General features: G+C 40.8%; 1 protein-coding gene across 1 annotated transcript in view; it reads right to left on the bottom strand.

The window, feature by feature from the left end:
• Window positions 1–7,392: 7,392 nt before the first annotated feature.
• The window catches only part of LOC124798907, a 172,386-nt gene continuing 155,370 nt past the window's right edge, over window positions 7,393–24,408 (bottom strand). Inside the window, exons 13-15 of the mRNA XM_047262437.1 lie at window positions 14,076–14,184; window positions 13,871–13,991; window positions 7,393–7,837 (exon numbers count right to left, since the gene is read on the bottom strand). Coding sequence (XP_047118393.1) covers window positions 7,393–7,837; window positions 13,871–13,991; window positions 14,076–14,184 — 675 coding nt within the window. The remainder of the gene's footprint in view (window positions 7,838–13,870; window positions 13,992–14,075; window positions 14,185–24,408) is intronic.

Genomic DNA, 24,408 nt, shown 5'->3' with positions numbered 1-24,408 from the left:
GTTATGTCCAGCCAATATTCCTCCCAAAGGCGCTTGACAGACCTTTGCAGCAATGTCAGTGCCTCACACAGAGGGATAGATAACTCAGCTTGACATTGAGTGATAGAGGGACATCACTCCGAATTCTGCCCAATTGGTGAGTTACATTCTCAGAATTCCGAGGTAGTTGGAGGGCTCTGCCTCTAATGCTCCAAACGATCTCAGTAGGGGAGAGATCTGGCGACCCTGTTGGCCAAGGCAGGGTTTGGCAAGCAGGAAGAGAATCAGTAGAAACTCTTGCTCAGTGCAGGTGGGCGTTATCTGGCTAAAATGTAACCAAATCACTTCTTGTGCAAAGACTGGAGTTGGACCAAAGCGTTATTGACTTGCTGAATTTTTGAAGCTCGTTCTGTTGAATAGAACATCCAGTTTTCGTGAAATTGCAGTTATTTGTTAGTCCATACGTGCACCTCAGACTTACCTACTTCCATTCCATTTGGGTAATACATTCATAGTGCATCATTTATCTTTTTTGTCTTAGAATGTAATTTCTTTTTCTCTAACAACATTATCTGATTTCTGTAATATTCCACAGCTTTTTAGATGTTTTTTGTGATATACTTTATTATTTGTTGAGAAAAGGAACTATCAAAGATTTACAAAATCAATATGCAAACACATTAAATTTGGACATCTAGCACTTCATACCATATCTAAGAAGACTACCCTGAAACTTTTTTTATTTCTTTATTAATCACTCTGTTTTGTACCATACCAGTTCACTGTGATAGGCAAGCTGTTAAGTATAGCTAATTGCACATCATAGTCAGAGAAGCCATTCTTGTCTGGATAAATATGCACATCATTCATTTAGATTCTACTGATCAGCTTTCCTGTGCAATTTCTTTGCAAAAATCGACACAAAAAGTCACTATGTGTATGGTAAATTTTATTTATTAGTATTATTGGGTATCTGATTCTTTAGGGAAATTAACATTAAAATCTCCATAAATTACATTTACATTCTTTTGTCTGCTACAAATGTTTGAAAATTTACCATTTGAGATGTATACATTGTATTAACTATAAATGAGTCTTCACATAGCAGTATTTAACCAGCACATCATCCAGTCATCGATCTATGCTGAAACTAGTTCTTCAATAATTTGACATTGACATTATTTTTAACATTCGCAACAATTCCTCCTTTTTCTATAATTTTTCAACAAAAATAGGCAGCTAGTTTACTATACTCTATGTCTAAAACTGCGCTGCTGTGCAAAACCTAAGGACAAAATTAACTTTCACATGATGTACCACTGCCTAGTAACATAGGTCGATGAAACTAGAAAGAACTGCTACAGTAATGTATGCAAGGTATCTGTAGGACATACACAATGAGATGAACATTTTATCCAAAGATGATAATTACACTGAAGTTACCATGATTCACGAAGTCCTATAGGCATTACAAAAGGTGGGACATGGTTCTGAATAATGTATGTGATCCATATCTTCGTTATGAAGATCAATTTTGCCACTGATAAGAATGTCAGCTTTACAAATAACATTGTACAATTCTGCCAAAATATTCATCCCATGTAATCACTGTAAGTCTGTGTTTACTTTTTGTACCCAATGATAACTCTTCTCTCATTAGTGTCATTAAGCTTCCAGTACTCAAACATAATGTGCTCTTTGTGCCACTACGCTGTCATGTTTGCATGAAGTATATTTGATATTTTTATATTCTTAAAACTGGGTACTAATGGATTTCGTCACATTACAGACGATTTTTTCCAGAAAAATCTTTTTTCTGAATGCTGTTTAGTTTTTGTAGCATTGAGTTTTTATTTCAAATTTTACTTTTTCTGTGAAACTCAAGGATAATAAAGAAATTGTCCACGTTTTCTATAAGATGCGATCCAAAAGCTTCTATTTGAATGCTGCACAGTAAAGAATCAGAATGGCAATGAGGCAAAACCTCCATGCGAATTGAGGCAATAATGCCACTGATGCATCAGGTTTAAGATACCCATTTGATAAAACACCATGTCCTCCTGGTGCATGAAGAACTATGTAACTGCCTGCTACACATCCGCAATCGACAGGAGTCGTCGACCCCTCAAGGCCTTTTTTAAGGGACCGATGTGTGACAATTTAATGGTGAGACACCAGGGTTACAGACAGGTGTCTGAGTATCTTTCACTTGATTTGGCTTTATGGCTGAAACTGGTCTCCCAGATTGACTGGCGCCTTGTGTCGAATTGCAGCCATCACAAAACTTAGCACAACATTCCATAATGGTAGTTTTGACAGACATGCTGCTCCATACACATTCTTCATTCTAAAATAGATGTCTACTGGTGTCTGTCCTTTGGAAGCAAAGGAAAAATAACAGCCTGTTTGGATACATATATCGTTGCCATAATTCAATTTTCCGCATTTACTGCACACACATCAGAAAGACAGGAATGCCTCACTGATCACTTGTCTACATGTCGGTGCTTATATATCCGTATCAGAGTCGCACTGTATTGCATAGATACACTGCAGCAATGCCCTGAAAATGAAACTTTATGATCGCCCCTTATAGTCTGTTAACTGGAGGTAGATCTACTTCGCTTTCTCTGGAATATGTGATCAGGAGGAGACATTTATCATGATAATTGACAAAATCTGACGTTTTCTGAACGACAGTTTAACATTAAAAACTTATTTTTGTTTGAATATCTTATCAAACATTAACTGTAAGTTATTTTATCCTCCCAATGACCCTCCTAAATGGTTGGATTTCGTTACAAATTTCCTGTCATGCATCTGGTTTCGCCTTTTATTGGTATTTACATTGTTCATTTTGCAATTTTTTCCTCTTTTGCCATCTTCATACCTTAGGCAAAGAGTAAGTACATTTCGTAAATAATATTATGTTTCATATATGCCTTTGCCTCTATAATCTTCATTATTTAAGATGTTAAACTCGTTGTTCAATTTAAATGTGTATACCTTCTTGTTTTTAAACAAACCTACAATTCTGATTTCCTGCATAGTTAATTTGTTTCCTTTACAAATTTTTAGTCACCTTACTAGTACTCTACAATCACCTGAAATTCTGAAATTAGATTTAGCACATCTTATAAAATTTATTTACATTTAAAAACTATTTACAGTGCCATTTTTAGTTCCATTTAATCTTTGGGAGGTAACCACAGTTTCTGGCTGTACAGAGCTCAGTGCAGCACTAAACGATTATGAAAGTCCTCTGTTGAGAGAATAAGGAAAGCAAGTTATGAGTCCAGCAGTTGCCGAGATCTACTGGTAGACTTGTGTACCAGCTCTGATTTCAGCTGTACTGCTTGGCGGCCAGGGGATATAACTGTATAGCTTATAGCCCCACTGTTCTTTTATTGTCATTATTCTCACACTGTATGTTCACTGTGATTTGGGAGTGATAATTGTGGATGCTGATATGTACTCTTTAAAATGAAAAATTTTAGAAAGTAATATTTTCAACCATAATGTTGCAGAAAATCACAAGGAAAGTGGATCTTGTAATGGAGAATGTGAGCGTAAATAGTCCATCGTTTAAGAGAAAGGTTTAGTAAGCTTTCAGACTTTGTCAGTGTCACACATAGCATTTCAGTTTTGTCGCTTCTGTACACCATTATTAGTAAAGATTGGGAAAAGACTGTAGAGAAACTGACACAGAACATTCTGCAAAAGCGAAATCACCATTTTGTTACACAAGAAAATACCTCAAGAACTCGTTTGTACTTTTTTAGGAATATAAACTGTTGTACTTTATATTGCAAACATCCACATTTTTGAAAGCTTTTCGTGCAAAGTCCGATACAAATTATGAAAATATCAACTAGGACTCATTGGCAAGAGTACAGAGGCAGTTACATTTCCGAAAAGTTGAAGCGAAGTTGACAAATAAGAACGATTCATATGGGAATGCAAAAATGATAATCCGATTGTTTAGATTGTCACCAAACTTCAGAAAATTCCATCAACAGCAGGACATTTGCGTGAATGGGTATTACACCCAGCAGTTTACTGCAAACTTCACCTGCAGTTGTGAAGCCCACTGATGCTTTTAGTGGCAAGTGAGGTGGGCAAAGCAAAAGCCACATTGTTGCTGGGCACTGGTTGTCGGTTACGAACAATACAGACATTGAAAAAGGGTGAAAATAAGTGCCCACTTGGTGGAAATTCTTCCAAAGAATGTGGTCAAGATGTCGGAAACACTGGAAAAGAGAAACATATTGCCTATAATACAGGCAACAGGCCGCTGTTAAAGGTACTACTGCTGTAAGGATGGAAAAGGGAGACTTAAAAGCAGCCAGACACCTAAAACGTAAAATGAAAACACAGTGGGAAGCATTTGTTGCATGTAGTGGATGCTTTTGAAGAAAGGAGGTTCAACAAAAGTGCTTCATAAGCAGTCAGTTTCACACAATTTCAAGATATAGTCCTGGAGCCCCAGTCACTTGGGAAGCACAGACAATTTGCAGTTCCAATTAAACTGCCTGCAAGCCACATTCGACTGAGGACCAGGATACCTGAAATACAAGGACCTTATAGACTTAAGTTACTTCATCACTATAATGTACCACCTTTTTACATAAATATGCATCACAAAGAGAAGAGCCAAAAAACTCATGAAAGATAATAGCAGTGCCAGCAAGCAGAATGTAATGCAGAGTAATAAATGGTTTTGAGATTGACTCTTGGTCTAAAGAGGAGATGTTTCAAGAATGTGAAGTTGTCTTTCTCGAATTATTTATTGTAAGAACATAAAATAATTCTGTACTTATTTATTTTGGATTGCCCTGTTATGATTTTGAACACTGAAGGCAACACCATGTTAATGAGTCCCTGATTACTGACCGAGTAGTACTTTTTCGTGTGCAGCGGATTTCAGTCTGTGGTACGAATAATAAATGTCTAAGCTTCTTTATATTTTAGACTAAAGGCAGCCAAAGAGAATGACACTTGCTACACTTCTGGACTGATTTCCCCAGCTGCAGTTACATGCACTTACCTCCCTTGGCTTCTCAGTGCCTAACTTGTTTTCATGTATTTTAAGGACATCATATACGAAGCATACTACTAGATATTCGTTCTTTCATTTCTGTCCAACTTTTAGCTCAAACTCCACCATTAACATGGGATTTGCAACTATTTATATTGTTAATGTATAGACTTTCATTATCTCTAAAATAGTTTTGTTCAATTTTAAATAATTTTTGTTACTCTGACTGAGATACTTTCGTTACAAGTTACACGATTTTGTTTATGTCTATATCTGAACTTCCAACCAGCTTTGATCTGCGACAAAACATAGACTGTTGACTTTAAATATATTCAGTTTCTCTAAATACTAATTTTTGTTATTTCGATATTCTTCCAATTATACTAACCTGTAGACTGAAGAACATAGTGTACACAGCAAAAAGTTTGAGGCACATGAACCTACATAAAAAAAGAAAAAAATAAATTGATTGGCGCAGTGACAGAGCTGTAACTTCAGTCTCCATTTGTAGGTAATTTTATTAATCTCCTGGTTCAGTGTGACACAAAGTAGTTTTACATAAGAGCACTGTATCGTTTTAGTAACCACGAAATCGATAATATTTAATGCTGTTTCTGTCTAAGACGACACCAACTGGGTTTTTATTTGTTTTAGTAACAAGAAAAAGGGCAAAAAATCAAGACAGTAACATGTCATCCCTGAGGGATTACACTGACAGAAATGGGAAGTGTTACAACATTTGCAGAGTGTGTGAACACTACTAAGCTGATACTCTGGTATTGCAACCCTGTGAGATATATTGATTAAAAGTTCAGCCTTATGTGAGATTATTCTCAGTGCTCTAAAGCAAGTATTCTACAGGCAAGAAGTAATGGATGTAATGATGGGTACTGAGTGTGTTTAACGTTACTGGAATTTTTCAGGTGGGGCTTGCAACACGGAATATGCTGAGGATAGGCACACACAGCTATTCACGATGTATTGGACACTGAGAAAAGGTAGAATTGTCGGGATGAAGGACAATCGGCCATCATACCAACACATCACACACTTAGCTGGATGTAACGCAATGACTGCAGAATAAGTGAAAATGAGATGAACTTGGGACAACAGTATGTTAATAAGTGTAGGTACAGGTCCTCCTAGGGGAAATACACCACGGAAAGAACGTAGGGTTGCTTGATTGGGTCTGATAAACAAATACATCTGGAAACTCCGAAGAGATTGGTTCAAATGGCTCTGAGCACTATAGGACTCAACTTCTGAGGTTATTAGTCCCCTAGAACTTTGAACTAGTTAAACCTAACTAACCTAAGGACATCACACACATCCATGCCCGAGGCAGGATTTGAACCTGCAACCATAGCGGTCTGAGACTGCCGCGCCTAGAGCCGCACGGCCACTTTGGCTGGCCTCCGAAGAGATTACAGGGAGTGTATCACCATGAACTTTCACCAGCAGGTTACTGGAAACTGGATTGAGGTCTCAAGTTGCCTTGTATAGTTTACTGCTAACAACATACCATAAACAATGGAAACTTGTCTGATTGACACCAACATGTATGTAAAAGACTCGGTGAAAGATCTCAGACAGTAGTTATGCTCAAGACCTATAGCTCTTCAGCTCTTGGAATTGTGGTGTGGGTAGCTACTGAATATGGACAGTAGGGCAGATTTGGTAATCACTGAAGGGAAGCTGAAAGCTAATCTGAGGGTGGAAAGAATGGTACACCCTGTTGTCATACTCTTCATGATCAGGGCTCCAAATGGGATATTCCAGTGGGATAATGCAAACTGCATTTCACGCCACAAACACTTTGATAAATCTATAGACCCTTGACTAGCAGTCCTGTTACCTGATGTGTCACCCACAGAGCATGTCTGGGATGCGATGGAAAGACATATACCTTTAGACTAGCCTTCAACCAGCAGACTTCATGAACTTACACAGCATGTATTTTAGGCATGGCTAGAAAATCTTCAATGTATCGCTCAGATGCTGCATGCTTCTATACCAAATGAATACAAGAGTTTATTCATGCCTGTAAGGGTCTCATCTCATAAGGAAGTCCACAATGAACATCAGTTCCGAATGGAATGAAGTTTTAATACTCGCTGTGTGTGAACATCTCCAAATAGTTTGGTAAATATAGGATCGGCGCTTAATGGTGTAGCAATTTCCACTTCTGATAGTGTAACCGAAGTGAGAGTACAAAACAGTTTTTAAATCTCAGTCTCATGGGCACACGCCAACTGCAGTGATTTTTACTTAATTTTTTCCTTGCAATTAAGACTGCAGAAGGAAACGCAGCATGTGGACCGATATTTAGTGCACCATTGTCACTGTGTGTGCATATTTCACGTGCTGAGAGCACACTACTTGCGCGTGTCGCTGCTGCTGGCGCTACGGGCGCTCAGCACGGACACGGAGCTTGGCGACAGCAGTCGCGCTCTCGCCAGCCGCTCCGGCTGCTGCAGCAGGCGCGCCGTGCGCTCCGGGTGTCGCGCCGCCAATCCGGGCGGCGGTGGCAGCGCTGGCGACAGCCGCAGTTCCACTGGCTCGTGCAGCGCCAGAGCCAGGTGCGGCGCGCACTGCCCTACCACCGGGCGCAGTTCGCGGATCCGCCGTTCGTGGCGCGCGCGGCGCGAATGCAGATCGTGCGGCGGCCCGGGAGAATGAGGCAACACCGGTGGCGGCGGCAGCTCGGGCATGCGACCGGAAGTGGTGACAGCCTCCGGCGTTTTCGGTCTGTCGTGGTTGCTGGGTGGTGGTGGCGACGGCGACTGTGAAGGAGATCCGCTCTCGCTGTCGCCACATACACTGCGCAAAGACCCAAGTTTTATTAATGTAATATACTGATTTCACAAAACCCACTGTCTTATCTTAGTCGACTACTCATAACTGGCGAGGCTACTGCAGCGCCACTGGCGTGTTTTACCTGTACTAAGATTCGTCTCTCACGAGTGATCGTTTTTGTTTATAGCACTAGAACTGCATGCGTTGTAAGTGTTGTCTGCTGTGCAATTTGGCACCTGAATGGTGAAAGTGTGGTTACGAGGGCTGTTCACCTTACACAAAATGAAGCTATATCAACAGAATTAAGCAGTTATCAATAATAGTAGTGGTTATTTATGATCAAAACAAAAATTCGAAGTGCATGTTTTTCAGAAAGCTCATACAATAAATTCTCCACACTGGAGCGAAAGAAGAAAAAGTAGCTTCCAAATGTTACAGAACATCAAAGTTTCGTTGCTCAAGAAAATATGTACATAAAAACACACGAAACAAAGTTTGTAATGCACTACCTATGGTCTATTTACTTCATCCTATGTGTCTTATTTTCTTTTCAGGTGTCAAATAACATGGAAAAACAATATTTTTCTTCTTTGATAGAGTCGACTTTGAAACAACTTCAATTAAAAAACTTTTTCATCCATTTACATCCTTCTTTGTGTACAGTGTATACAGCATCATTGTCCAGGTATTGCAAAATCTTTTTGCTTACAGATATTTCGTTTCTCTTGTAGGAGACTGCTGGCAGGTAAGAATAAAATTATCATGCAAGCTTTGAAATGACTAATGCCATTGATACCACTGTTTTTAGGACGAGCAATTTATATTCTAAGCACATTTCCTGTCATTCTGACCATACAAGCTCACACACTTCCCATGTAAGTTATTTGTAGAGCCATTGCATTTCCCACAGAAAGGCAGCTCGAGGCTTGCACAGTATAGACTAGAGTGTATAATTGCATCAAACCAGTTATGAGACGGAAGTTGTGATGGGAACAACAGAATTAAATCAATCGATATAGCAGATTCTTAAAAAACAATATACTCATTCACTTGTAGTTTTACAAATCGGCCGAATCACTCTCTTGAGTGAAACCAGTCTGTAGGCGCAACTGAATGAAAACAGTTGATACAGTCCAGTGCATTCAGTTCTGGGTGGAAACATTCGACCTTTTTGTCACTGTTAAGTCATTATTGATAACGGCACACAGCTACTGCCTGTCATTACTGTCATTGGCATTTGGACACTTCTTTTTTATTGAGTGCCAAGAAGTGGCTTCTAGTTTAGTTTTTCGTCCATGTTTATTAATAGGCGTTTTCTTAATAGTAAACTCTGTGTCTAGATTATACTGCTGAAACACTCATTGCCATGTGAATTGAAGAAATCATTTAGCTGGACAAAAAGTGATCCTCAAGGTAAATTCAGTGTCATATACAGTACCTGCAAGTGTGATTTATATAAGGAAACTGTGTTCGTTAACCTTTCTATCAATGAGGAAATACAAAAATTGCTCTTACATTTTTCTTTTATTAAAAAACCATAACAAATATCTTTCCATGTTCATGGGAAATTTTTATTTGTCTTTCACCTTATAAATTAATATACTGTACTATTGTATGGTTAAAATTTTAAAAATTGAAATCTAAAATACAATTATTATGCTGAAGAGCATATTTCGTTTCTTTTGGTGTACCTGTGACCGTAATCCAATCAGTGTCTAAGTTTCATTTGGCAAACTTGACATCCAGTAAAGACAGAAATTCACTCAAGTAACTGCCGTTTCTTCAAGTAAATTTATTTCTTTTCTTTTTAAATTTATTTCTTTATTGCCTTTCTGTACTCTGTTTATTCATGTTCACAAAGACCTCCAGATGTGGAATTTATCGCCATATATGTAACAGTCATACAGAACCAACCATTTTGTGTGGAGGGGGTAAATGTCATCTGTAAATGACAATATACTCTCCAATTGAAGACTATTTCTTGATAGATTTCAATATTCCATAACCTACACTTGAGCTAGCTTTTGTATTTCTGTTTTTGAAACTTTTAGTCAAGGAGAAAATGTGTTATTCAGTTCTTAGATCAAAGAGTGGATAGAAATTTTGGTTTGCCTATATATTAAAGTATGGACTTTATGTTTCTAGTTTATATTAACTTTTCATTGTCCAAGTTTTGTCCATTGTTGCTTGTTATTACCATTAATAAATTGAAACAGTATAAAACATATGTATATTTGGACACCCTGTATGTTCCAAAGATTACATTTTTGGTGATAACATCACTGAGCATTTTTAAACTAATCTGACTTTGGAAGCACAATCATCTAAAATAAGTACATATTACAAGTGTTCTGTGTAACCTAAAATGACTTGTTAGTCCAATGGTTAAATAAATCTAAAGGGAATCAATGGATGGTTACAATAATTTTTCACAAAAAAGGCCCTAGAAGTGACAGTATTTGCTTAAAAAGAGAGTGATAAAGACACAAAAAAATCGTATCTTATGTGCTTTCTTCACGTCACCTCCGCATTTAGCAGAACAGAACTATCGATTAGGGCTGCAAACCAGCAGACACAGAGCGCCAATAAATTTAAATAAAAAAGTAATTGTTCATTTACTTAAATGTAAATTTATAATGAAACACCAGGTATTAACCTTTTAAACCATCCAAAAATACATATTTAATGCCACAAGTACGAAAAAATTGCTTTTAGTTAAATAAATGTATAGATTTTGAAAACACTTCATTTTTAAAAATATATTTTACATTTACCTCTCATTGAAATCCAAGGTATGAGGGGTATTCAGTAAATAATGCAACACATTTTTTCTGGATTCCAGTGCATCATGCATATTATTTCCCACTCTTTTGGCAAAACCATATTATTCCCCACTGTTTTACTGAGGGTATCACAATACACTTCAGAGTTTACCATAGCACCATGAGATAGAACATCCAACATAATAACCCCTTCAGAGTCCCAGAAGGCCATAGCCATGACTTTACCAGGAGGTGGGGGTATTGCTTTGAACTTTTTCTTCGGAAGAAAGGTGGTGCGGTGCCACTCTATGGATTGCCATTTTGTTTCCAGTTCCAACGGAAGAACCCACATTTCATCGCCTCTTGCGATGTTCGACAAAAAAAAAGTCACGATCAGCCTCACCAAGAGCAAGCAGCTCCACACAGATGGCCTTTCGTTGTTCTTAATGGTCTTCTGTTAGGCAGAGAGGAACCCAGCTGGGACACACCTTTGAGTACAGTAACTGGTGGACAAGTATGTCAGCACTAGCAACAGAGATGTCCAGTTGGGCAGCAAGGAATTTGATTGTGACCTGTCGATCATCTCGAATGAGAGCGTTCACACATTCCAACGTTGCAGGAGTCGCAGCTATGTGCGGCCGGCCGGCACAGTGGAGATCAGATAGGTTTTCGTGACCTTGTTGTGATGATGACAGACGTCTCGTACAACGACTCACCGTGATTTTTTTCACTGCCAGGTCACCGTAGACATTATGCAAGCGCCTATGAATATCTGGACTTCTCTGGTTTTCCGCCAAAAGAAAATCAATAACAGCTCTGTCCGCATCTCGTGGTCGTGCGGTAGCGTTCTCGCTTCCCGCGCCCGGGTTCGATTCCCGGCGGGGTCAGGGATTTTCTCTGCCTCGTGATGACTGGGTGTTGTGTGATGTCCTTAGGTTAGTTAGGTTTAATTAGTTCTAAGTTCTAGGCGACTGATGACCTCAGAAGTTAAGTCGCATAGTGCTCAGAGCCATTTGAACCATTTTGAACAACAGCTCTCCGCTTGGAGCATACCTCCGTTAAAGACGCTTGCTGAAGGCTACATATAGCACCGCAACCTGTTATAACTTCATGAAACTATTGGGGCTGAAGTGAGAATATTCCACGATATCCGATCACAGATTTTGTCAACTGAAATTGGCTGATGGAAAGAAACGTGTCGCATTACTTATTGAACTTATTTCGAACATTATTTGTCTCCAAAAAGTTGGCAACCCCACCTGTGATACATGTATAGCCAGACTGACAAGCATGTAAATGAAGTCACTCAAACCTGGAGACTGAGTGAAAACATTCACATAACTGCCTTAATTGACAGAAACTGGTGTCAGACGGTTCTCTCCCAGTAAGTGAAACCACTCAAACCCAGAGAGTGATGAAAACATTTAGCCGGCCGGTGTGGCCGTGCGGTTCTAGGCGCTTCAGTCTGGAACTGCGTGACCGCTGCGGTGCCAGGTTCGAATCCTGCCTCGGCATGGATGTGTGTGATGTCCTTAGGTTAGTTAGGTTTAAGTAGTTCTAAGTTCTAGGGGACTGATGACCTCAGATGTTGAGTCCCATAGTGCTCAGAACCATTTTATTGATGAAAACATTTACATAGGCGATGTGGCCACAGAAACTATGAGGGACATTTCATAAATAATGCAAATTAATTCTTTTTACTTACACGTTTAATTTTCAATATCTCTTTACAGTCTACAATATAGTCTCCCTGCTTCTCTATGACTGAATCCCAACTTCTCAGAAGCTCTATTATTCCATCCAGGGCACCATTTCGATTTATTTGTCGAATGGCTTGGTTAACGGTGGTAGAATACCATTCACGCAAAGGTTTTTTTCAACTTCAGGAACAAGTCTTAGTCTGATGGACTCCTGTCCGGGCTGTAGAGAGGATGGAGGCAACACTTCCCATCCGTATTCTCGCAGTTTTTGGGTTATAACATTGCCGATATGCGGCCGAGCATTGTCGTGAAGGAGTGGCGCAACCTCCAGCAACTGAGGTCGGGTTTTGCACATTTTGTTGCGCATGTTTCGCAGGGAGCTACGACAATACACTGCTGAGGCACTTGTTCCACATGCGACTCTATCTGTCATGATGATTTCTTGGTGGTCGTAAGCAAAAATCATCATTCCCTTGAGCTATGATTGAACGCGACGAAAGTTCTTTGGACGTGAAGAATCTGAAGCTCTCCCTTCTTGGACTTTGATTTCAACTCCGGCTACAAGTCTCTAATCCACATTTCATGAGTAGCGACAGTTCAACACAAGAATCCTTGACCTTCATGGTCGACTCCTTGTTTGAGCGAGGTTACAATGTCCAGGCGTTTCTACTTCTCTTCAGCAGTCATTGTGGGATCCATCTCGCAGAAATTTTTCTCTTCTTCAAATCGCATGTCAGAATACGGTATACTGGTCTTGGGCGAATTCTCGTGGCTTCAGAGCGTTCCTCACCAATCTCACTGCAATCTTCTTCTTGAGTGTCTGCCATAGTTTCACACTTCATTCATCTGTTGCCGTTTTTGGCCCTCTGAAAATGTTCAAATGTGTGTGAAATCTTATGGGACTTGACTGCTAAGGTCATCAGTCCCTAAGCTTACACGCTACTTATCCTAAATTATCCTAAGGACAAGCACACACACCCATGCCCAATGGAGGACTCGAACCTCCGCCGGGACCAGCGGTACAGTCCATGACTGCAGCGCCCAAGACCGCTCGGCTAATCCCGCACGGCTTTAGCCTTCTGAGTTTAGGATGACCGTCTATGCTCATACGACCAGAAGGGAAACGATTAACCCAACGTGCAACTGTACTACAGTCTACCGTAAACTGACCACAAACTTCACTTTAAGGCGCGATGAATTTCTGTCGGGTTTCTGGCCGCGTAAAGTTCGATCTTGATGTACGACCTATGGTATTCACCAGTCACAGTACCCGAGACTCCTGCAGGGTCCATTTCAGCCTCTCGCTAATTTTATGTTAGAGTAAGGAGTGATAAAGCGAAGAAAAAACACGTGCTTCTTCCTCACGTTCCCAACTACATCTGACGTAATTTTCAGAGTTGTTGCATCAAACAATCGACAGCAATACCGATCTATGCATTATTTATGAAATGTCACCAGTAGTTTCATTCAACTGAAAAAAAAACTACTGAACGTAAAACCCATCGAGTGGCCAATCTGTTATTAAAACCAGCCGGTTGCCCCATCACTAGACAGAAGACCACAACAAAACGATTATGTAGCGGGCAGTGTCTCACCTGGACTGGCTGTAGACAGACGAGTCCGGGGTAATGATGCCGCGCGCTTCTGCCGCCTGCCAGGGTGACGGGACGGCCGGTCGGTGCTCACGCGAGGGCGGCGGCAGCGGCGGCGGCGTGGCCGGCAGCGGTTGCGCGGGGCGGCGCGGCTGGCGCATGCGCAGAGTCGCCACGTGGCAGCCGCCCGCCAGCAGCAGGCAGCGGCCTCCCGCCGCCAGCGACAGCGCGCCGTGCTCCAGCCCCAGCTCTAGGGGTCCGCGCACACTCACCGTCTGCACGCAGCACTGGTCCCACACGTCCCACGCCTTCACCACCTGCAGCAGCCCGGCCCGAATCGCCTGCTACAACCTCGACGTAGCTTTGTTCCCGTTACACACAGATGGAGTAAAGTGCCCTACAGCGGATCAGTTCGTCTCTTGCCTCTGTAGAAGGCCACACAAGAGCTGGTCCCTAGGGCGGGCCAGAATCACCAGCCAGTTCTGTTGATATTTTTGACGAATGCAGCCCACCAATTTGAGTCCCGTCCTTTTCCAACAACGTTCTGTCCCCGTCTGTTGGATGTAATCTCTCAGAGTTGTCCGGACGTCGGGTTCCTTCGTTGTTGTTGTTATTGTTGTGGTCTTCAGTCCTGAGACTGGTTTGATGCAGCTCTCCATTGTGCAAGCTTCTTCATCTCCCAGTGCCTACTGCAGCCTACATCCTTCTGAGTCTGCTTAGTGTATTCATCTCTTCGTCTCCCTCTGTACCCTCCACGCTGCCCTCCAGTACTAAATTGGTGATCCCTTGATGCCTCAGAACATGTCCTACCAACCGATCCATTCTTCTGGTCAGAACGTGCCACAAACTCCTCTTATCCCCAATTCTATTCAATACCTCCTCATTAGTTATGTGATCTACCCATCCAATCTTCAGCATTCTTCTGTAGCACCACATTTCGAAAGCTTCTATTCTCTTCTTGTCTAAACTATTTACTGTCCATGTTTCACTTCCATACATGGCTACACTCCATACAATTACTTTCAGAAACGACTTCCTGACACTTAAATCTATACTCGATGTTAACAAATTTCTCTTCTTCAGAAACGCTTTCCTTGCCATTGCCAGTCTACATTTTACATCTTCTCTACTTCGACCATCATCAGTTATCTTGCTCCCCAAATAGCAAAACTCATTTACTACTTTAAGTGTCTCATTTCCTAATCTAATTCCCCCAGCATCACCCAACTTAATTCGACTACATTCCATTATCCTTGTTTTGCTTTTGTTTATGTTTATCTTATACCTTCCTTTCAAGACACTGTCCATTCTGTTCAACTGCTCTTCCAAGTCCTTTGCTGTCTCTGAAAGAATTACAATGTCATCGGCGAACCTCAAAGTTTTTATTTCTTCTCCATGGATTTTAATATCTACTCCGAATTTTTCTTTTGTTTCCTTTACTGCTTGCTCAATATACAGATTGAATAGCATCGGGGTGAGGCTACAACCTTGTCTCACTCCCTTCCCAACCACTGCTTCCCTTTCATGCCCCTCGACTCTTATAACTGCAATCTGCTTTCTGTACAAATTGTAAATAGCCTTACGCTCCCTGTATTTTACCCCTGACACCTTTAGAATTTGAAAGAGAGTATTCTAGTCAACATTTTCAAAAGCTTTCTCTAAGTCTACAAATGCTAGAAACGTAGGTTTGCTTTCCTTAATCTTCCTTCTAAGATAAGTCGCAGGGTCAGTATTGCCTCACTTGTTCCAACATTTCTATGGAATCCAAACTGATCTTCCCCGAGGTCGCCTTCTACCAGTTTTTCCATTCGTCTGTAAAGAATTCGCGTTAATATTTTGCAGCTGTGACTCATTAAACTGATAGCTCGGTAATTTTCGCATCTGTCAACACCTGCTTTCCTTGGGGTTGGAATTATTATATTCTTCTTGAACTCTGACGGAATTTCCCCTGTCTCATACATCTTGCTCACCAGATGGTAGAGTTTTGTCAGAACTGGCTCTCCCAAGGCTGTCAGTAGTTCTAATGGAATATGGTCTACCCCCGGGGCCTTGTTTCGACTTAGGTCTTTTAGTGCTCTGTCAAACTCTTCAAGCAGTGTCATATCTCCCATTTCATCTTCATCTACCTCCTCTTCTATTTCCATAATATTGTCCTCAAGAACATCGCCCCTGTATAGATCCTCTGTATACTCTTTCCACCTTTCTGCTTTCTCTTCTTTGCTTAGAACTGGGTTTCCATCTGTGTTCTTGATATTCATGCAAGTGGTTCTCTTTTCTCCAAAGGTCTCTTTAACTTTCCTGCAGGCAGTAGTGAGATAAGCCTCTACATCCTTACATTTGTCCTCTAGCCGTCCCTGCTTAGCTATATTGCACTTCCTGTCGATCTCATTTTTGAGACGTTTGTATTCCTTTTTGCCTGCTTCACTTACTGCATTTTTGTATTTTCTCCTTTCATCAATTAAATTCAGTATCTGTTCTGTCACCCAAGGATTTCTACTAGCCCTTGTCTTTTTACCTACTTGATTCTCTGCTGCCTTCACTATTTCATTCCTCGAAGCTACCCATTCTTCTTCTACTGTATTTCTTTCCCCCATGCCTGTCAATTGTTCCCTTATGCTGCTCTGAAACTCTGTACAACCTCTGGCTTAGTCAGTTTATCCAGGTCCCATCTCCTTAAATTCCCACCTTTTTTCAGTTTCTTCAGTTTTAATCCACAGTTCATAACCAATAGATTGTGGTTAGAGTCCACATCTACCTCTGGAAATGTCTTACAGTTTAAAATCTGGTTCGTAAATCTCTGTCTTACCATTATATAATCTATACCTTCTGGTAACTACTGGGTTCTTCCATGTATAAAACCTTCTTTCATGATTCTTGAACCAAGTGTTAGCTATGATTAAGTTATGCTTTGTGCAAAATTCTACCAGGCGGCTTCCTCTTGCATCTCTTAGCCCCAATCCATATTCACCTACTACGTTTCCTTCTCTTCCTTTTCCTACTGTCGAATTCCAGTCACCCATGACTATTAAATTTTCGTCTCCCTTCACTATCTGAATAATTTCTTTTATCTCATCATAGATTTCATCAATTTCTTCTTCATCTGCAGAGCTAGTTGGCATATAAACTTGTACTACTGCAGTAGGCGTGGGCTTTGTGTCTGTCTTGGCCACAATAATGCGTTCACTATGCTGTTTGTAGTAACTTACCCGCACTCCTATTTTTTATTCATTATTAAAACTACTCCTGCATTACCCCTATTTGATTTTGTATTTATAACCCTGTATTCACCTGACCAAAAGTCTTGTTCCTCCTGCCACCGAACTTCGCTAATTCCCACTATATCTAACTTCAACCTATACATGTCCCTTTTTAAATTTTCTAACCTACCTGCCCGATTAAGGGATCTGACATTCCACGCTCCTACCCTTAGAACGCCAGTTTTCTTTCTCCTGATAACGACGTCCCCTTGAGTAGTCCCCGCCCGGAGATCCGAATGGGGGACTATTTTACCTCCGGAATATTTTACCCAAGAGGACGCCATCATCATTTAACCATACAGGAAAGCTTCATGCCCTTGGGAAAAATTACGGCTGTAGTTTCCCCTTGCTTTCAGCCGTTCGCAGTACCAGCACAGCAAGGCCGTTTTGGTTAGTGTTACAAGGCCAGGTCAGTCAATCATCCAGACTGTTGCCCCTGCAACTACTGAAAAGGCTGCTGCCCCTGTTCAGGAACCACACGTTTGTCAGGCCTCTCATCAGATACCCCTCCGTTGTGGTTGCACCTACGGTACGGCTATCTGTATCGTTGAGGCACGCAAGCCTCCCCACCAACGGCAAGGTCCATGGAGGGGGGGGGGGGGGGGATGTTCCTTCGTGTGTGGTCTAAATCGGTGGTTGTTCGTGATTTATCCGCGGACCCAGCTCTGCGATGCATGCTCGATGAACCAGAGGCCACAGGCGATGAATTTCAGGAGTTCCGAACATGTATCGACGGAAATCACTATGTTTCCGTGGGGCTCCCAAAACTGGATTTCGTAAACCGATTTCGCAATGCTGTTTGCGGTTGATCATGTAAACTCTCCAAAATCGATTCTGGAAATCCATTTCTAGCTGCCAGTTTTCCACCTCCACAATCGATTTTGCTCCCATGTAAACATACAATCGTTTTTGAAACGCGCGTGGAGTGTCAGGTTACGTCTTGTTTTCGAAATATTGGACTAATATGGACGCGGTCTCTTATTGTTACAGCTGGCCGTTGTGGCCTAGCGGTTCTAGGTGCCTCAGTCCGGAACCGCACTGCTGCTACGGTCGCAGGTTCGAATCCTGCCTCGGGCATGGCTGTGTGTGATGTCCTTAGGTTAGTTAGGTTTAAGTAGTTCTAAGCCTATGGAACTGATGACCCCAGATGTTAAGTCCCATAGTGCTCAGAGCCATTTGAACCTTCTTATTGTTGTAGTGAAGGAAAAGCAGAAATATCAGACTGAGCATGAAACAGTTTACCTCTAATATTGAAGTGAAGAGAAATAGTGATGTGCTGACTAAATCAGAAACTGGAAGGGCTGTTTCCAGACGCCACATTTAACTGAGCTAGCAAACCCGCTTCAGACCTTAAAATGTAAACACGACAGCAAAAATCCGAAATTCGCTTTTCGTCTTTCGGAAGATGTGTCGCGCGTAAGCTTAGTAATACGTTGTACAGTACGGTTTGTTTAAGACACTATTCAATTGTTGTACATTTTCGAATTTTGAAAGTCGTTTATATGGTCAAGAAGGAATTATTATGGGTGTTAGTAGTAAGAAAATTGTGGTAGTTTCCGGTAATTTGTGCAATATTTACTCATATATTTCTCGAAAGAAAAATCGCACAAAATTGATTAAAAGTGGTTTGCCGAAAGGCAACATTCCAGACATATAAATCTGGTTCATTACTGCTGTGAGAACCCTGGAAGTTCAGTATGCTAGGAGGAGGGCGATTTCGATCTTTTCTAAAGTACAGTAATTCGTAATATATGTAAAATAATGGACAGGCAACTGTTAGGGCCAATAAAATAATCAACGTAGTACAAGCAACGAGTTAATGGCACTACCACAGTGTTGGTTTATACAACTCATCCAACCCTCCCTCCCTCTCCTTCTAATCTTCTTTCAAGATGCTTACATCTTTCTGAGCCCTGTCTCAATTTATTGAAGGTATTTTAAATTCATAATTTCAACTACAAAAACAGCATATTTTTGTTCCCAAACGCATTTCGTACCATTCAAATAAAACATCAGTAGACTGTGTTGAAATACATTTACCATTCTGCTTACTTTCAAGATCTAAAATCGGTTCATTGCAGATGATGCTGATGTACTTAGCGATATTTGATGTTCGATTTTCTCAGACCGTCGTGGACGAGCGGTTCTAGGCGCTTCAGTCTGGAACCGCGCGACCGCTACGGTCGCAGGTTCGAATCCTGCCTCGGGCATGGATGTGTGTGATGTCCTTAGGTTAGTTAGGTTTAAGTAGTTCTAAGTTCTAGGGGACTGATGACCTCAGATGTTGTCACATAGTGCTCAGACCCATTTGAACCATTTGTTCGATTTTCGCTCACACCAGGAAACGCTTGCACGTTTTTCAGGTATTCCCTCGTTTGGCATCGTTGTTGCTTGTACCGTAGCTTCAAAGACGCATTTAAAATACCTTCAGTTATTGTAAAGCAACTATGGACAACATGGTCACCCATAAGAAGAATTTTTTATAAAGCTTTATATCAAATTTTGTAGCTTATACTTTATAACACTTTGGAATACCGTTGCAAGCATCTCTTTGTATGGCTGGTTTTTCGTTCTTGTTGGTGTAATGACCAGGTGTCAGCTTACACGAACAAGGCATTCCGCGGTAAAATTGGTGGGAGTTTCTCGGTGTGTCCACTGGTCCACCGCTTCACTATAGTTATAGGAACGTAAACTTAGGCTGTCATCTAAAAACCATAGGATACTTCCTGAACGAGGACAGCCGCAAAAGTGCCCAGTTAATGAGGCTTGATCGCCGCTTCCGAGAAATGTGGGTAATAGTCTGTGAGCCATGTCACCACTAACGCACAGGTGGAGTCTGCCGTTGTTCAAGAATCTGTCGGAAATATCCGTGGACAGTTGCTAAAATCCGGTCGTGTGTGGTCAGTTAACCCACTCGACTCTAGTGAGACCAAGTGCAAATTTTAGTTTAGTCTTCTACCATTCTGTATTGGGTCCGCAATTCATCCTCTTCGCTTGTTATCGATTCACAATTAAATGTTTTGATAATGGAAAACGTTTTTACATTGTGCTACATTTTTCATTATTTATTCTAGATAATGGCTGGTAAGCCTTTCCTGGTCTTCCCTAGAAAGGTTTATGGTAAATGTTTATGATTAAATCGTTTCATTTAGATGTTTGGTTAAAAATGTATTTCGTTGGCAAAATGTAAACTGTAGTCGCGTAAACTGAAAACTCATCAGTTGCTTAAACAGGACCGTTTGCTTTTTGATGTTTAATGTCTTCGTTTGTATTCATTCTCTTGTAATTCTCTTGAGGGTAGTGGGGAACGTTAATCAAAAAAAGTCAAAATGTAAAAAATGAGTAAAGACAAATGCAGTTCAGGAAAAGAAGACGGACTGGAAGAAGGGAAGTGAACAGTTAAATGTTAAAAAAAAAAAAACAAAGATGTATGAGGTTGTACAACATAAATTACAGTACATTCGCCGGCCGCGGTGGCCGAGCGGTTCTAGGCGCTTCAGTCCGAAACCGCGCGACTGCTACGGTCGCAGGTTCGAATCCTGCCTCGGGCATGGATGTGTGTGATGTCCTTAGGTTAGTTAGGTTTAAGTAGTTCTAAGTTCTAAGGGACTGAGTCCCATAGTGCTCAGAGCCATTTTTTACAGTACATTCAAGGAAGCAACAACAACAAAAAGAGGAAGATCTACAATTCTAGGTAAAGATGTTGAACAAATGCCGGTTTAGTACTGTCTTATTATGAAAGCTTCGTTCCTTGGGCTTACTAGTAATGACTTCTGAAGAACGGCCGTACAATTGGCAGATAGAAGTAGCACTGAACAGCATTTCAAAGATAAAATTGCTAGGAAAAGTGGGTTTTATTCTTTTTCTTAAATGTTACAAACTGAACTGTCAGAAAGAAAGCTGGTCTTTCGAGTCAGCGAAGAAACTGCAGAGAATTCCTATAATCGTCTGGAAGATGTTATATTATGCTTACCTTGAAATTATGGTATGTTTTCTCTAGTGTAATAGCTTTTGCTTACTGTTCAAATGGTTCAAATGGCTCTGAGCACTATGGGACTTAACATCTGAGGTCATCAGTCCCCTAGAACGTAGAACTACTTAAACCTAACTAACCTAAGGACATCACACACATCCATGACCAAGGCAGGATTCGAACCTTCTCCTAGAACCGCTCGACCACACCGGCCGGCTGGTGAAATTAAAACAACCCTCCTACGTGGTTCTGTTCCTCTTCCTTTCGTGTAGAAAGTTGCGCTTTCAGTTTCTTACGAAGTTTTACTGTCGCAAGCGTCTACATATTTGCTCCGTATTTTTCTCGTTTGCTTAGAGTTTAGTGTTTGAAGGTTCATTAACAATCCTTGCTTGCTCAGCATGTGTTAGTGAATTACTCGTGAACTGAGCTACAACACAGTTGCAGTGGAGCAACCCAACGAACACTTTGGCAGCAGCTATTCATGTCACCATTAACGCTAAACTAGTCAAATCATGTATTAGTACGCGTATTTAAATCCATGATAATATACCCCATTAGTCGGATAAGTTTCGAGACTGGCTTAATAAGAAATAGAGAAAAGTTACGACAGTGCTATTGCTTCAGATGTGCTACATAATCCCCCCCCCCCCCCCCCTACTTGAGTACAACCTATAACACGTCCATACTACAACGTAAAACTGTCAGGAAAGTTCTGCTTTAAAGTGGTATTTAGCTCGCGCGTTACAGTGGCTCGAATGCTGTTTATGTCGTGAAAGCGTTGACGCTTTATAAGAATTTATGCACTTTGTCGTTTTGTGATATGTTCGTATCGGCAACATCATGTCTCATCAGCGATGATGATTTTTTCCAGAAAAGAATTGCCCGCGATTTTCATTTCAATCAAGTCGCGGCAGGCGCTCACTCGTTGTTTTTGTTCGGAAGTCAATATTTGCGGGACAAACTTTGCATAAACTTTACTCTTCTTCAAAACATTCTGGAAAATGTCTTGAGCGCTTGATTTAGAGATGTTGGTCCATTACTATTTGTGACACAAAAACGTTAACACACTACGGTCGCATGTCCACTTAACACTGCTGGCACACAGTTGACTCGTAGAATGCACCTCTTTTGCATACAGTTGTTAGTTCAGGGTGCCACCGTTATTACAGCGCTGACAATGCTTATACGCCAAGAACAAAATCAGTCTCGCAACTTTTTGGAGATATGGGTACAAGTGTAAGATGGCAGCAAATCCCACAAAAGAAACTTATGCCAGACGATAAAATAGAAAAGATTTCTGTTTTGTTCATATCGACGCAAACGTTAAGCATGTATTAATTACAATTCGGAATGAAATTATTTAAACAACCAGGAATTTTTTTATTCAAAACAGCTCTTGCAATGATATGCTAAATGAGTGAATTTCACTAACACGTCATTTTACACGTGACAAAAGTCATAGGATAACGATATACCTTTATACATATGGCGGTAATAAAAGAGCAGTGCATTCGCGGAGCTGTCACTTGTACTCAGGTGATTCACGTTCAAAGATTTCCGACGTGACTATGGCCGCACGACGGGAATTAACAGACTTCGAACGCGGAGTTGTAGTTGGACATGGCACATTCCAATTTGGAAATCGTTAGGAAATGCAATATTCCGAGATCCACAGTGCCAAGAGTGTGCCGTGAATACCAAACTTCAGGCATCACCTCTCTCTGCGGATAACGCAAAGGCCGAAGGGCTTCACTTAACGACCGAGAGCAGTGGCGTTTGTGTAGTTTCGTCAGTGCTAACAGACAAGCAACACTGCGTGAAATAACCCCAGAAATTGATGTGGGATCTACAACGTACGTATCCGTTGAGACAGTGGTGAAATATTTCCTTACTGGCCTATGTCATCAGACTACCGACAGGAGTGTCTCTGTTGACAGCACGACATCTCCTGCAGTCCTCTCCTGGGCTCGCAATCATATCGGTTGGACCCTAGACGACTGGAGAACCGGGGCCTGGTCAGTTGAGTCCTGATTTCAGTTGCGTTCGAGTCTGGCACAGACACCACGAAGCCATGTACTCAAGTTGTCAAGAAGGCAATGTGCAAGCTAGTGATGGCTCCATAATGATGTGGGTTGCGTTTACATGATTTTTTTTTTTTTTTGCAGTGGATGAGGAACTGCGACTGTGATTTAAATTGGCGATCTATTTGGTAATAAATATACAACCAGTGGCTTTCTTTAGTTTTTTGATACGATTTATTCAGCCATTAACATGTTCGCGAACCACTGCAGGTTCGTCATCAGATGGAGGTACTACAAGAACACTATGCTGTGGACCAGGTGTAGCTAGATGTTGTGTCCATGCTGCTGGTGGAAATAACGGAAATTTAGTAATCAGTGGCGAAACGTTCATGAAACCGCAAGTTTGTTATGTTTTAGATACTTGCAGTGCACTGCGTTATGGTATCCATATCAAAACTGTTATAGTGTACACTGTCAAGTTATGTACACAAATATGCACAGTGTTTAGCTGCAGTTCGTTTCACTCTGATTCACAGAAAATAAACTCTGGATGTTAATACAAAGAATACGGGTATGGTAGATATTGCACTTTACTACATGGTCTCTGGCATGAGGTACTTTATATTACAGTGCAAATATTACTAGTAAAGGTATTGTGTTTAAGTAAATTTTGTTAGCTGCAGCGGTGTTTTTATGTTGGAAATATAAATATAATATGGATTAAAAATTATACAAAAGGCAAACGAATGGAATGGAATATTTACTATATAATTAAATTTTTTTTTATAACTTACAGAATTCCTTAATTGCTACATGGCAAGGAGAACAAAATTTATACAGGAAGATGTGAATGTGTTATTATTGTCATATTTGTTGTTTTGGTGCCGGATATCTTGGAAATTCTGGAAGATAAAGTTCTGTGTTGATTCAATTTCTTAATTAAGAATTTTTCACGTAATTTTAGCTTGTGAATGTAAATTTCTAATTGTTGAAGGAGGTCCATCTGTATTCGTTTCTCAGCAATGTGTACCGCAGAAAGATTGACAGTGACTACACCAACAGAATGTTCATGATGAGCAATATGTAATGCAAAACTGGACTTATTTAAGTTTGCGAGTCGAAGTCGGCCACATGTTCCTTGTAGTGGGTTGTAAAATTTCTCCCTATTTGACCTATGTACAAGCAAGAACAGGAGCTTGTGAGTTTTTATATGCCAGTATTTTTATGAAAATTTCAGTGTATTTATTATAGTGACCAATTTGTTTTGTAATTTATTGTCAGTGTGGGAGG

Source organism: Schistocerca piceifrons, chromosome 5, assembly GCF_021461385.2.
Source record: "Schistocerca piceifrons isolate TAMUIC-IGC-003096 chromosome 5, iqSchPice1.1, whole genome shotgun sequence".
Lineage (NCBI taxonomy): Eukaryota > Metazoa > Arthropoda > Insecta > Orthoptera > Acrididae > Schistocerca > Schistocerca piceifrons.
The sequence above is the reverse complement of the archived record's forward strand: the minus strand, read 5'-3'. Positions and strand labels throughout refer to the sequence as shown.